Here is a 15706-nt window from a genome sequence, read left to right on the forward strand (position 1 = left end):
CATTTTATTGAAGCACTACATACCCGAAAAATCTGATAAAGCTACAGTCCACAATGTGTCAAATAGATGAATTATGAAAACCCTACAAGTAGGATATTTTCTCACTGAAGAATCAGTCTTTTGCCAATCTGAGTTTAATAATTGGAGAAAATGAGTACAGTCAAAAGTTGATAATCCGGAATGATCTATAATCTGGACCTCAAAGCTACGAAGTTTCTGCGCATGCATCAATGCATAATGCGTTCACGCATGCGCAAAGGCATTTACGCATGGCGTAATATTTTTACGCATGCGCAGAATACGTTACACATGCGCATTTAATGTATAATGGACGGTATAAGCTAAGGTAAAATTATCTAATTATCTATTTCAGTTAATGTTGCAAATTGCGTTGTTTCTTAATCTTCAAATTGGATCTCGCTTATTATTTTTTGCAGACTGTTAGAGTAATTTTATAAAAGTAAGCTTGAACTTTCGATTATGTCAAATAGAATTTCCGATATATATTTACCAATATGTAAAAGATCTACAAAGCGAAAGTATGTTTTGATATCCATCAAACAAAAATTGGAATTGCTGCAAAAAATGGATAATGGCATATCCTTTGTTTCTCTAACCATTCCGAAATCTGTTTATCAATTTCACGCTGCTCTGCCAGGGGGGGGGGACGTCGCGGCACGCAATGAACTGGAAGTTGATCTGTCAGCACTATCCTTATCTTCAGGGCAGATGTTTTTATTTTTTCAGTTTATAATTCGTTACTAAATGTAGTATTTCATCTCGATGTATTCCGTCTTTGATATGATTTAAATAAAATTCCTCGTCATTATAAATATCACGAGTACACATCAAATAGTTTTCTGGTTGCAATTTTCTAATTTCAACTATGTGCAATGTATGCTTTACGCATGCACATGTTGAAAGAAATGTTTAATAAAGTAAACAAATAAATATTAACCTTTTTTTTTGTAAATTTTGATACCATTTAGATCATAATTGCTCTTTATTTCATAAATTATGGTTTCATATTTTTAATTTTATAATTTCTGCATGCCATCGTACCAGATTTAAACTGATGATCTTTAATCCGGAAAAATTGAAAATCCGGAATCACCGAAGTCCTGACGAATCTGGATTAATGACTTTTGACTGTATTATCATTCCACAGTAGTTCCCAAAGAAACAGTGGGCACTTTCTTCCCCCGATTTCATTTTAATTTTTTTGACTGTATAATAATACTTTTGACTGTGTAATAAATGGTAGTTTTTCTATTGATTAGAATGTATTTGTTTTGGTTCCTGAAAATTTGAATGTAATAAATAATTTAATAAGCAGTGGGTACTGCATGTATACATGTATATATAATGCAAAATAAAATACTTTTAAAATCCATCCCTTATTTAATTCGGAATGAACCATATGCAATAAATAAAAGAAAACCAGAAGCTTAATTTCAAACTGCAAGATGAATGGTGCAGCAAAAGAAGCCACCTCTTGATAATGATACACCGAAAGATGTTTATTTTTTTCTTTTCTTTTTTGGTATTTTTTGCACCTAATTTGCAGTTTATTACCTGGTATGTTTTCATTTATCTGGTGTGTTTTCAGCGCGCAGTTTGGTTAGGTTTCGAACTGCTTTTTACGTTGTATTTTATTCATTATATATGGGGCAATACCTTCTAGAAAAGACATCTAAGAATCTACTTGAAAGGACAGCATGTTTAATTACATTTAAAGTATTTACATTTTTAACAAATAAGTTAGTATAAACTGAATAAACTTCTTCAATACATTTTTATTTACGTCTTTATTGTCGTCGTTCTTTTACTGCATCTCACTCATCTAATTGCCAACTACTCATCTAATTATCAACTCACAAAACGTAAAATAAAACATTAAAAGAATTATACGAATTGCAATTTGTACGCTATCTGGTATTCAACATTGGCGCTACATCATTCGGCCATCCTGCACTCGTCTGGTCCTTCAGGCGACACTGCAAATACAAAGAAAAGACAGAAACAGAGCAAGAAAGATAATAAAAATAAAAGTTAAATGTTTTTAGAATCCTGATTGTCTTTCAGTTTCAAGAATAAGAAAATGAGCAAACATCGTCTTCAAGCTTCATCTGCCATAGAAACAGTAGTTAACATCTTTAACCACAGTTTCTTTATCTTTAGGCATCCTCTCGTTCTTCTTTAGGCGTCTTTCTTTTCGTCGTTAAGCATCTTTCCTTTCGTCTTAAGACAGTTGGAACCTTCATTACTTCCTTCTTTGACTACGTCATAAGTATTTCCTCCTTTAACTTTAATTATTCTGTATGGTCGAAGCTATTTTGGTTTTAATTTCAAATGGGGACCAAACTCTGTTCTTTTTATAGCTACCAAATCTTCGACTTTGTAAGGTCTTGGTTCTCTTCTCCTTAAATTGTATGTCTTCCTATATTATTCCTGAATTTTAAATAGCTTTTGCTTTGCATGTTTTCTAAGTTCTCTTTTAGCTTCAAAATTCGCTTGAAATTCAGCTTAGATCATTTCAATCAATACGCTTAGCATTCATTTTTGTCCCAAAGAGCAATTCAAAGTGTGGGGTATGTATACTTCGCTGGTACGTTGAGTTATTCCTCCTGCACTTCATTTGTGTGTTTATACAGCTGAGCCAGATTTTCTAAAGATAACTTTAAAAGAACTGTTATGATAGTCTGATTGATACGTTCGACTTGACCGTTGGCTGTAGGCAAGCCAGTAGTAATCAGATGATGCTTAATGTTCTCTTTAGAACAGTAATCAGCAAATTCACTGGATGTGAATGCTGTACCTCTATCCAAAATTATTTGAGAAGAAATGCTAAATACAACCTTTTGTATCTCCAACTTTGCTGTGGACTTTGTCGGGTAAATCCATACAAATTTAATAAATGCATCAATAACCACTAAAATGTACTTATAATTTTTATGTATACTCTCCAAAGGTCCGAGGTGATGTAAATGATATGTTTTTTAATGGCACATCTTCTTTCTGTAATGGATGTATTAGACCTTCTTTCTTTCCTCTCTTATAATTCACAAGAATACAATGACCACAATTTGATATGATATTTTCTACTTTCTGTCTTAGTTTAGGGATAAAATAATACTGCTCAATGTTTTTCTCAATATATTTGACTCCTGAATGTGCTTTCTCATGAGCATTTGTTATTATTTCTATTTGCAGTTTATTACCTGGTATGTTTTCATTTATCTGGTGTGTTTTCAGCGTGCAGTTTGGTTAGGTTTCGAACTGCTTTTTACGTTGTATTTTATTCATTATATATGGGGCAATACCTTCTAGAAAAGACATCTAAGAATCTACTTGAAAGGACAGCATGTTTAATTACATTTAAAGTATTTACATTTTTAACAAATAAGTTAGTATAAACTGAATAAACTTCTTCAATACATTTTTATTTACGTCTTTATTGTGTAACAAAAACAGTGTAATGCATACTTTCAGGCACAACCACTAATTCTTTACCATCAACAAATTTAAATAAAATTCTCTTTTTGTCGCAGTATTCTTCATAACTAGAAATTTTAAGCAATACTTTTAATTGCTTTTATTCCATTATTCTTATCCTGGGCCGATTTTAACTTTGGTAAGATGTTATGTACTGAAACACAGAGAATATTAATGTGGGATCTACTTAAAGCATTGACATGAGCCATCCGAGCACCAGAGCGATGCTCACTCACATAATTAAATTCTTGTAGTAATAAAGCCCATTGAGCAATATGAGTTGATAAGTCACATTTCAACATAATCTTTTCCAATGCAGAACAGTCAGTAACAATTTTAAAAGGAATTCCCAATAGGTGCACATGAAATTTCTTTAATGCTTCTATGATTGCTAGAGCTTCAAGCTCGTAGTTAGAGTATTTCTTTTCCGCATCTGTGGTCTTTTTACTCATGAAATAGGTAGGGTGGAAACTATTATCGTTTGGAGACCTCTCCATTAAAATTGCCCCATATCCATCTAAGCTAGTGTCAGTGTGCAATTCAGTCTCATAATTGGGGGTATAGATTCCTAAGACAGGCTTTTCAGCTATTAATGACTTTAACCAATTGAAAGAATATCTTTCCTTCTCGTCAAATTTAAATTTATGAGCCTTTTTCAAGAGATCACTCAAAGGCTTATCAGTAATGGAATATTTTGGAATAAATTTCCTGAAATATCCGGTGAGTCCAAGAAAACTATGAATTTGTTTCAAATTAGTCGGTTCTGGAAAATTAACGACCGCTTTCATTTTTAAAGTGGATGGAAAAATTCTATCTTCTTCGATAACATGACCCAAGAATTTGATTCGCTTCTTCAAAAAATGAGATTTCTTAAAATTAATCTTGAGTCTGTATTTAAGACCTGTTCAAGCCGTTCGATTCCTTCTTCAAGGGAGAACAAGATTATTACATCATCCATATATGGCAAAGCAATACCATCATTAATTAAAGATCAAAAAATGGTTTTGCTGTATCTCTGAAATACAGCAGGAGAATTGCATAGACCAAAAAGAACTTTGAGAAATTGATATTGACCTTAATGCATTATAAATGGTGTATACTTCTTGCTATCCTTGCTTACGTCAGCATGGAAAAACCCATTTTTGAGATCAAACGTACTAAACACATGTGATCCCTGTAACCGATCTAAAATATCTTCAATTAAAGGAAGTAGAAACCTGTCCTTTACTATTACTTTATTTAATTTCCTATAATCAATGCATAAATGAGGTGTTCGGTCTTTCTTTTTAACGATTACAACAGGGCTACAATATTCTGAAGAACTAGGTTCTACTATTCCTTGTGCTAACCATTCAGCTACTTGAACTTCAACAATTCTTTTTTCTGAAAACAGCAACCTATGAGGCTGATGAAATATACTCGTAGGTTCATTATTCTTTTACCAAAAGGTTCATTTCTATGTTTGATGTTTTAGTTTTACACGGTACATACCTCGAAACTAATTGTGCACCTTATCTCTGAAAATATTTGGAACATCAGATTCAATATATACTTTGGTTTCATCACAAATTAAATCAACTGGAAGAATAAAAGAAATATTTATATCTTTTATGCACTGAGATTTATTTCTAATTGTAACTCCATTTTCATTTATTAGAGTTTCACCCTGCATTAACACATTAAGTCCTACGATGACGTCGCAAGGCACAACATCATTCTCCACTACACAAATGTCAGCATTACACTTAAAGTCATCAATTTGAATACATTCTTTAAAACAGTGTAATGGTTCTACTCAGCATTTTCCAAACCCCATCAAAGTAGAATTGGAAGGATGTAATTCTTCAACATTTAATTTATCAAAACAGATTTTCTAAGCAGTGTTGCTTGACTCCCAGTGTCTATTAATATTTCGAGTTTTTCTTTAAATTTGATTAGGTTTTTACATCCATACAGTATAATTTTATTTTTGTGCCTATCATTTATTCCTTTTATAACATAATGTATTAAGGCAGCATCATCTGTTTTTCCAAAATTACATAATTCTTTCATTTTTAAAAAATATTCTTGAGCTGATTCAGTATTTTTCATTTTCCTTTGACCTAATAGCTCATGTAAATTAGCAGAATTTATTTCAAAAGAAAATTCGTCAATTAAGTCTTTTCTTAAATTTGGCCAGGAATTGAGTTTCGGTTCTGTTAAAAAAAATAATGCTACATACCAGCCAAGTGATCGTTTGGCGAAGATAATTGTAAATCTGACAAATTAAACAATGTAGAAGTATTTTCAAAATGTTTACCATTTGAACAACATTTTCATGCGGTTCAGCATTAAACTTTGTAATAGTACTTTCATTATTAGAATAATTAATGTTAACACTCTGAATTATAGAATTTACAGTACTTACATTTTTACAAGCATAATCACACTGTATAGAAGAATTGAGGTTAATTTTCTCATAAAAAATATTGCACTGCATTGAAAAATCATTTTCACTTTTTTATTTATTAATACTTCTGTTTCTAATTCATCGGAACTAGATGTTTTAGCGCTGTTTACATTTTCAGCTAGAGTTTCAGCTATCACATAATAGATATAAAATTCTTTTTGCTATTTCTGATTTATTGCCATCAAATTATTTAAAATGTTAGAAATTGTAACTAGCTCATTAAATGAAAAGTTTTCTTCTACATCTTTTAATTTCTTTTGAAATTCATCACTATCTGAAGCAAAGTCAAAACCAGAAAAGTTTCTAATTATTTTCTGTTAGATCTGTCACCGTGTGTATTGAAAATAAATATGTGTGAAGTTCTAATTTTTTCTGCTGTACAATTCTTCAATGCAACATTGATTTGATTGATTAATTTTACTTAGGATCATTTTCAAATATGAAAACAAAATCTACATACCTTCTATCTTCGATGTTTTTTCAACATATAATCTTGCATAGAATTTCAGTAATTGCTTGAGGTATTCTCTAATCCCAACTTCTGATATAATATGTGGTAATACCTTCTAGAAAAGACATCTAAGAAACTACTTGAAAGGACAGCATGCTTAATTACATTTAAAGTATTTACATTTTTAACAAATAAGTTAGTATAAACTGAATTAACTTCTTCAATATATTTTTATTTATGTCTTTATTATCGTTGATCTTTTACTGCATCGAGTCCAACTCACAAAACAAAAAATAAAACATTAAAAGAATTATACGATGAGCAATCTGTACACCATCTGGTATTCAACATTGGCACTACATAGACATAATAGAGCAAAGAAAATACAGAACACTGTTGATCCTATATTGAAGAGGAAGTATTCTGATTGCGTCATAAACTAACATGTTGACTTCGTAAGTAAAACTTGGCAGTAGAGGCGATTTTATTTCCATTTTTATTTCCAATTGACATTATGTGACCACAGATCACTTGACACCCTAGTCGTGCCTGTTCAAGAACATTTACATTATTGATATTTCTGCAATAGGATGCCACATAGGGAAATTGCATTCAAGCAAAGCAGAGACAGAAGCTAAAGTGCGTAGTTATGAAAGACGGAAGCACATGAAGAGAAAAAGTTTTGGTTTACGATTTGGTGATTGGTCAAGAGGCCGCATTGAGGGTTACGTAAGATCGCATGATTAATTTTAATGACACAATTTAGACTTGCAGCGCTATTTTTAGGACAGATTGATGAAGTTCCCAAATGAAATAGAAAATAAAAGTGGTTATAATGAATTAAATTTAGAAGTTTGCTTCATATTTTTTATCTTATATATATATATATATGGTGACCGAAAAAATGCACATCGGAAAAAAAGGACTACAGAAAAAATACTCACAGGTATTAAAGCTCACAGAAAGAAAGCCCACAAGGAAATATGCCCAAATAGAAAAAAGCTCACATGGAAAAATGCTTACTTAGAAATATGCTCACACGGAAAAAATCTCATATGAAATATGTTCACATGGACAAATGCTCGCATTAACCTTTTCAGGGGCAGTAAATAAAAGCTTGAAAAACTGTAGTAAAATTTGTCATGTTCTGTAATATGTTTATACCACTGCCCCTGTGCAACAATTTTTTCCTGTAATTGCCAATAATTAATTTTTGCTTTTTTACTCTATTTTTGCATACTTTTGATGTGTATCTTATACAAATTGATGTTTGAATGTAGTTATTTAAGTTTGGAGCCAGAAAAGTTGTAAAATTTCTGCAGAAATTTAAAATTTTAGAAATAAAATTAACATTTTTTAGGCACTTTAATGATGCCTCTCAGTTGAACATTATGAAGTAGCCTTCGAAAAATCTCCTAAAACCACAAATTGTTGTAAAAGCTTTCATCATTTCATAATGCACTAAATTGATTATTTAATTGTAGCCATCCCAGTATGTGGTTTTTATCTGACAGACTGAAAAAAGATTTAACCTGTCAACATTTGTTATTAGTTAATGTAAATACAGGATGTACTGAAATAAAAAGAAAGAAAATATAAAAACTTACATTTGGTAATCAAAAATCATGTAAGAAACTATCATAAAATCGATGAAAAATTAACTATTTTATGTAATTTAAATAAAATAATCTTTTCTTTTTGCTTATTCTTCTAAATGTTTATACATTGTGTTTCAAAAAGAATATATGAATTACAAAGTGTTCTTTTGTCCAAACTATCGATCACTGTGCCTCAGCTTGGCTATTGTCAAAACAAATACATAATCTAGTTTATATTAATAGCCGCCAGATGTCAGTTGTCTTCTGTTTTGCGTGGTAACCATCACGTTTAAAATCGCTACTCCGCAGCAGAAATCATTTTGTGTTCTCGAGTTTGCGAAATGCAATTCCGTGATTACAGTGCAAAGATGTTTGAGGTACCAAAGTAATCCTCTGAATGGGTGGAACATTTGTAGATGGCATTGCCAGTTTGTAAATACAAGGTGTGTATGTAAAGGAAAGAGTGCTGGTCGCCCTCGTGTTTCTGACGAAAATATTGCACGAATTTAAACTGCTTTCAATGTAGTCAGTCCTTCAAAATCAACTCCTCGTGTCAGTCGGGAGTTACAACTGCCTACAACAACAAGTTGGTGTGTTTTGAGACGTTGGTTGGTTTTGAAGTCGTGCAAGTTACATTTCTTACAGGCTGTGCTTCCTGATGACAAACGCAAATGTGGGGCATTTTGTAACGAGATTATTGATGCTATTGACAATGATAACACTTTCACACAGCGCGTGTTCAGTCATGAAGCGACTTTTCTTGTTAGTGCTCATGTAAATAAACACAATGTTCGAATTTGGGGCTACAGAACCCACATGCAAACATTGAACATGTACGAGATTTGCCCAAAATCAATGTGTTTTGCGCGATACCTCAATCAGCTGTTTACGGCCCATTCTTCTTTGATGGAAACATCATTAATGGTCAGCAGTATCACGCTATGCTACAAAACTGGTTGTTTCCGAGGCTGCACGAAGACAACTTTATTTTTCAACGAGACGGGGTACCACTGGTGTTGCCGATTTTGTTATTATCTGAATGAAACTCTACACCAAACCATTGGATTGGTCATCAAGGAGCTGACGGCATAGCATGTCTCAGCTGGCCTCCACAGTCACCGGATTTGACACCCTGTGACTTATTCCTGTGGGGTTTCATTAAAGACAATGTTTTTGTACCACCACTCCCACAGCACCTGAAAGAGGTGAAGAACCAGATCCTTACTGCCGAAACCGGATCCACGTCAGTGACAACAGACATGCTTGCCTGAGTATGGGAGGAATTTGAGTGTCGATGCGATATTATTCGTGTCGCAAATGCAGGACATATTGAACATCTGTAACATCTGTAATCTGAACTTGAGAGGTTCGTACATATGTGTGTAAAGTTTTATATTTGTATGTCATACAGTTTAATAAACATATGCATTTGAAATAGGTATATTCTTTTCGAAACACTCCGTATTATAAAATGTGTAACTTATATTTATACTTATTTTATTTTTTTAACAATTAAAATTGTAATAATTTTTCACTGTATATTCTATTTCATTTTTACTACCTTCTCCCTCTCCTTTTCATAATTCAAAACAGCCCATTTGTTAATCTTATATAGCAACTGAATCTACACATAAGTTATACAGGTTTTGAAATATGTGCCAGTTATATGTTTTGGTAATTTAAATAATTTTCCTTTAGAAAATTCAAGTAGGTGTAGAATGTTTAAATCTATTAATTATTGATTCATTAATGTAAGGATATTTCTACGTGCATTATTTATCAGTGGACTTATTTCCATGTAAACATATTCCTATGTGAGCTTTATTCCGTCTGAGCATATTTCTAAGTGAGCATTTTTCCTTGTGAGCTTTTTTATATGTGGCCATATTTCTGTGTGGGCTTTTTCCTGTGAGCATTATTCCTGTGGACTTGTTTCCTAGAACCATATATATACATAGCATGGCTAAGGTCAGCATGTATGTGTGTTTTTGCATATTAGAGGATATTTCATTTCTTATGCTAAAAATCCATATAACTTTATCTCAAAGATCTTTGAACAATAAGATTCAGTTATTACAAAAGCAATTCCAAGAACATGCCAATTAGTATATTTATCGCTATGTTCTTAAAATCATTCTGAAATTATTTAAATCCAGCAATAGGCCTGCTGGAATTGTTAGTATTCCTGGAAGTTTGTAATAGAGCCTTGAATAAGTATTCCTAGTCAGTAGCAATGGTTTTAGTAACTGTAGTTAATAGTTTTATGTAATTCATTGCTTATTTAACTTTCAAATGCACTTTATTTTTGTTCCACTCCCTCCCTTTTTTTTTTAGGTATCGAGAAATATCTGCAAAAAGTTTTAGTTGCGAGATAGACTTAATATTTATGTATATATGTTATATTTATTAAAACAAGATGTAAGCTTTATCCTAACGTTATAAGAGTTATTTTTAAGTTTATGAACCTTTTCTATCTCTCCTAGCTTCAGCTTACAAATCCTTTCCAGAATGAGTTTTTAGAAACGCATTTAAGGCAAATGAGTAGGAGTAGTAATTAAGTTGAAGTTCCACTGATTTTTGAGAGAAAATCAGAATTTCTGAATAGTGCATGCTTGCCTTTTAGCTATGTCTCTGTAATCTGTTACTACGCTCGGCTATATTACGTGCTCTTAATAGCTTCGCTAAATAATTCGATATTTAGAAGCCAACTAGTTTAGATTTATGTTAGCTTCGGCTAAACCTCATTAGTTAGTTTTATTTATTACACTTTTGAGTTCAAGCCCAAGTGGAGGTTTTGCTGTATGCCCTGAAAAAGGGGCTGGCTGTATATCTTCACTGTGAGCAATAAACATAATTAACCCTTCTTTATCTATGCTTTTATTTCTGAACTTAAGCGATTGTTCTCACTAGGTTTCTCAACCCTCAGATAATATTAAGTGATTATTCTCAATAGGTTTCTCAACACTGAGATAATATTTAAGGGAGGAACACTATAAACTTATTGAAAAATTTCTTTTCAACAATCATATTACAAGCCTTAAATTTTATGTGAGTGTGCATCATTTACTTCTCATTCTTTTTTCCAGGAGCCTAATAATCCATCTCAGAATATCATGTTTTCCATCTATTGTGGTTTTTTGGTATCGTTGTGTTATCATCTCAGTCGCAATGCCAGTGATCCTACAGTGCTATGGTATACCTTTTCCTATGCTGTTTGAATTTGTATTTCTAGTTTACTTGATGTATACACTTTAAGTGATCAGTATTTTTTATTAAGAATTTTCCTTAAGTGCAAATAACTCTTTTACTCACCTTAAGAAAGTATTTTGTCAAATATTTTATTCTCAGAACATAATTATGAAAATGATACTTGTGACATATCCATTAAACATACTTTAAGTGCACATGTAGAGTGTTACGTCGCGGCCCGCAATGACCTGGAAGTTGATTTGTCAGCACTATCCTTATCTTCAAGGCAGATGTTTTTATTTTATTCAGCTTATAATTCCTTACTAAATGTAGTATTTCATCTCAATGTACTCTATCTTTGATATGATTTAAATCAAATTCCTTGTCATTATAAATATCAGGAATACACATCAAATAATTTTCTGGTTGCAATTTTCTAGTTTCGACTATGCGTAATGTATGCTTTATGCATTCGCACGTTGAAAGAAATTTTTAATAAAGTAAACAAATAAATATAAAGCTTTTTTTTTTTTTTTTTTTGTAAATTTTGATACCCTTTAGATACTGATTGCTCTTTATTTCATAAATTATGGTTTCATATTTTTAATTTTATAATTTCTGCATGCCATCTTACCAGATTTAAACTCATGATCTATAATCCGGAAAAATCAATACTCCAGAATCGCCGAAGTTCCGACGAGTCCGGATTAACGACTTTTGACTGTACGTTTAAATTTCATATCTATGTTATAACACAATACATAGCATTTTTATTTACAGATAAAAAGGAACAGAATACAATAATACATAACCGAATTATGCACATGAGGATTCAGGATAACGGACGGTATAAGCTAAGCTAAAATTATCTAATTATCTATTTCAGTTAATGTTGCAGATTGCGTTGTTCCTTAATCTTCGAATTGGATCCGGCTTATTGTTTTTTGCAGACTGTTAGAGAAATTTTATAAAAGTAAGCTTGAACTATCGATTATGTCAAATAGAATTTCTGATATATATTTACTAATATGTAAAGGATCTACAAAGCGAAAGTATGTTTCGATATCCATCAAACAAAAAAGGGATAATGTCATATCCTTTGTTTCTCTAACCATTCTGAAATCTGTTTATCAATGTCATGGTGCTCTGCCGGGGGGGGGGGGCGTCGCGGCATGCAATGAACTGGAAGTTGATCTGCCAGCACTATCCTTATCTTCAGGGCAGATGTTTTTATTTTATTCAGTTTTTAATTCCTTACTAAGTGTAGTATTTCATCTCGATGTATTCCGTCTTTGATATGATTTAAATCAAATTCCTTGTCGTTATAAATATCAGGAATACACATCAAATAATTTTCTGGTTGCAATTTTCTAGTTTCGACTATGCGTAATGTATGCTTTATGCATTCGTACGTTGAAAGAAATTTTTAATAAAGTAAACAAATAAATATAAAGCTTTTTTTTTTTTTTTTTTTTTTTTTGTAAATTTTGATACCTTTTAGATACTAATTGCTCTTTATTTCATAAATTATGGTTTCATATTTTTAATTTTATAATTTCTGCATGCCATCTTACCAGATTTAAACTGATGATCTATAATCCAGAAAAACTGATAATCCGGAATCACGAAAGTCCCGATGAGTCCGGATTAAAGGCTTTTGACTGTATATTGTTCATAATTTAATCATTGGCCATTTATTTGTTTCTATAATTTTCCAGAAAAACTGGAACAAAATGTAAAATATGAACAAAATGTAAATCTAACTTACAGGTTGTTGAAGGCTTTACTCCCCGCTCACTAAAAAATGTTTTTAAACTCTACTTTTGAAAGCATGTGTTCTGACAATTAGAAGCTCGTGAAGAATGGAAATAAATTTAAAACTTTCAGAATATTTCATACTATAGCCAAAAATTGTTTTGCCATAATATTAATGGTGATATTTTTCTTGATTGATAAAAATAAAATTTAACCTTATAAATGTATTTAACCTTTCCTCTATAATTAATTTTCACTCTAAAAAGCCAATATGGATTTAATTAGCTTTCTCTGTTCATTTTGCCAAAGCATTTTAAAAATAATTAAATTGTATTTAAAATCATAGTATGTACTGCTGCTCTGCATTGATGCAAATTTAATTTTTTTTCACTTTAGTTCTTATAGTTGATGCACATAGGCTTCTAGTAGGCTTAATATATTTTGGATAGGATGAATAAGCTATTGCATGATGTGCATGAAAGCCTTTTTTTAAATTGAATTTGCACTATTATTTAAAGTTTAAAGATTTTTTTAAGTTTTGAATTTTAATTAATTAACATTTTTCATCTTTTTAATGTTATTTATTTATTTATGTTGCTTTACTAAGGTCTCTTATAAAACGACATCTTTGGTCTGAGGATGCTCCCAAAAAAGGTAAAGAGGATGATGGTACTGAGTTAGTTGACCCATTACCATTGAAGCTTCAGAACACTGTGGTAAGTTCTATATCAACAATTTGTCATGCATTATGATGTTTTTATAGTAGCAATTACTATAAAAACCAAGTGTACTATTTAAACCAAGAGTTCCCAACCTTTTTTTGTTTCTGGACTCCCTTATGCACATGTGTAATATTCTTAAATAAAATAGTTTTTGTAAAATATTAAAAGCTAATAATTAAACAATAAAAACAATTTTAAATGAAATATTTATTTCTAGGGCATTAAACGATAATAATTAAACAACTCTATGTAGTACAAAAAAAAAAAAAAAAAAAAAAAGTAATTTAAGAATTTAAAAAATTTTTATTGATGAAACAAGCATATATTTATTTACATAAATTGTATACCATTTCAGGCAAAATATGCACATATATTCCAAGGGAATCCCATTAAACAGTCAGGCCCTACCAATGAGAACCTTGTGACTGTTGTTTTGACATTAGCATGTTAATATCTGGCTCATATTTTGTGAGAGTAATCTTAATATTTACTATTTATGTAATTATCTTAAACTTCAAGCTTCAGTGGTTGACTATGGAAAAGGGAATTGTTTGGTTTGAGTTTAAATAATGATTTCTTCACAGTTTTCTAAGAACAGAATTCCCCCCTCCCATTAAATAAGTTGTGGAAAGTGTGAGTATCTTCTAACCACAAATTTTTAGTCTATTTTATGACATCAATTTATTTTATTATTATTATTATTACATTATTTTATTAGCGATATTTTATCATGGGTTCCTTGTGCCCCAAAATACAATTTTGTCCTGTTGACTCCAGTTGGGAAATGCTGATTTAAACTATATTTCCAGCTATATTGTAATTAAATATATGATATTTATAACACCATATGTTACATAACTTGTATACAGTCATTTGAGATTTTAATTTTTATAATGCTCCTTCGTACTTTGTGTATGCTAAATGTAGAGAACCCTTGTGAACTAAGTAGCGACTTATCACTGAATTCAAGTATTTATGACAGAGTAGTACTCAAAGAAATAATAACAGATGACCCCTTCTCGGGCTTACAGGAAAGCCTCCTGCCTTAAGTACTCCTCCTAACTTATTTGCATGAAACACGATACTAAAAACTCATTCTAGTAGGGAATAGTAGATAGGAAATGAGAGTAGACAGTAAAGCATGTTTAAATGTAAAATAACTGTTAGAAACTTAAAGTAAGCTATACATTATGTTCTACTCTTTTTTTATTTAGTTATTTACTTTGGAAATTTGTAATACAGTACAAAGTCTGAAATCTGAACTCGTCTGGACTTCGGTGATTCCGGATTTGGGATTTTTCCAGATATTAGATCAGCAGTTTAAATCTAGTAAGATGGCATGTAGAAATTATAAAAATAAAAATATGAAATCACGATTTATGAAATAATGAAGTATTTATGATCTAAAGGGTATCAAAAATGTTTATAAAAAACTTAGTATTTATTTATTTACCTTATTAAACATTTCTTTCAATGTAAGTTGCTTCATTTTTTGTGCTAATACTTTCTCTTTAATTCTGTAGACAGACATAATCTCTTAATTAGTTACATTGTTAAAGTCCTGTAACTGCTATTTCGAGAATTCTGACTAACTTGTCATTCAAAATTTTCTCGATTTCAGTAACTTCTCTGTCACTTTCTTCACTATCAATAGCAATATTTTCTGGATCTAGAACCATACTTCAGATTTCGCCATTCATTTATTGATTGATGATTGAGAAGCATTGTCATCACAATTAAAAACTTCTTTTATATCATCTTCATTTATTACTGCTTTGCCACATTTCTTTACAAAATCCGTTAATTGGAAAATTTGTGATATCCAAAAACCTTTAAAATTAGTGGCTAACATCATCAAATTTAGCTATTCTTCATTATACATATTTGGCTATGCATCATGAGTTTCGCAACTAATGACAAGTAGTTCAGTTAAATTTTATCTTGCTTCTATCATGCACTGAGACAATTAAGCCTGAATTGTATTAGTTCAGTTATTTATTATATTTATGTCTATTTCTTTCACATGCATAAGTCTCATCAGAGTTCT

At 31.1% G+C, this 15706-nt stretch overlaps 1 protein-coding gene across 3 annotated transcripts in view; it reads left to right on the forward strand.

The window, feature by feature from the left end:
- The window catches only part of pcx (pecanex), a 267343-nt gene that overhangs the window by 146546 nt on the left and 105091 nt on the right, over positions 1 to 15706 (forward strand). For all 3 annotated transcript variants that reach the window (XM_085814871.1, XM_085814873.1, XM_085814872.1), the window contains 2 exons: positions 11080 to 11186; positions 13545 to 13653. In XM_085814871.1, coding sequence (XP_085670997.1) covers positions 11080 to 11186; positions 13545 to 13653 — 216 coding nt within the window. The remainder of the gene's footprint in view (positions 1 to 11079; positions 11187 to 13544; positions 13654 to 15706) is intronic.

This window comes from Stegodyphus dumicola, chromosome 4 (genome assembly GCF_044657685.1).
Source record: "Stegodyphus dumicola isolate Sdum_Otavi_A_Nest chromosome 4, ASM4465768v1".
Taxonomy (NCBI): Eukaryota; Metazoa; Arthropoda; class Arachnida; order Araneae; family Eresidae; genus Stegodyphus; species Stegodyphus dumicola.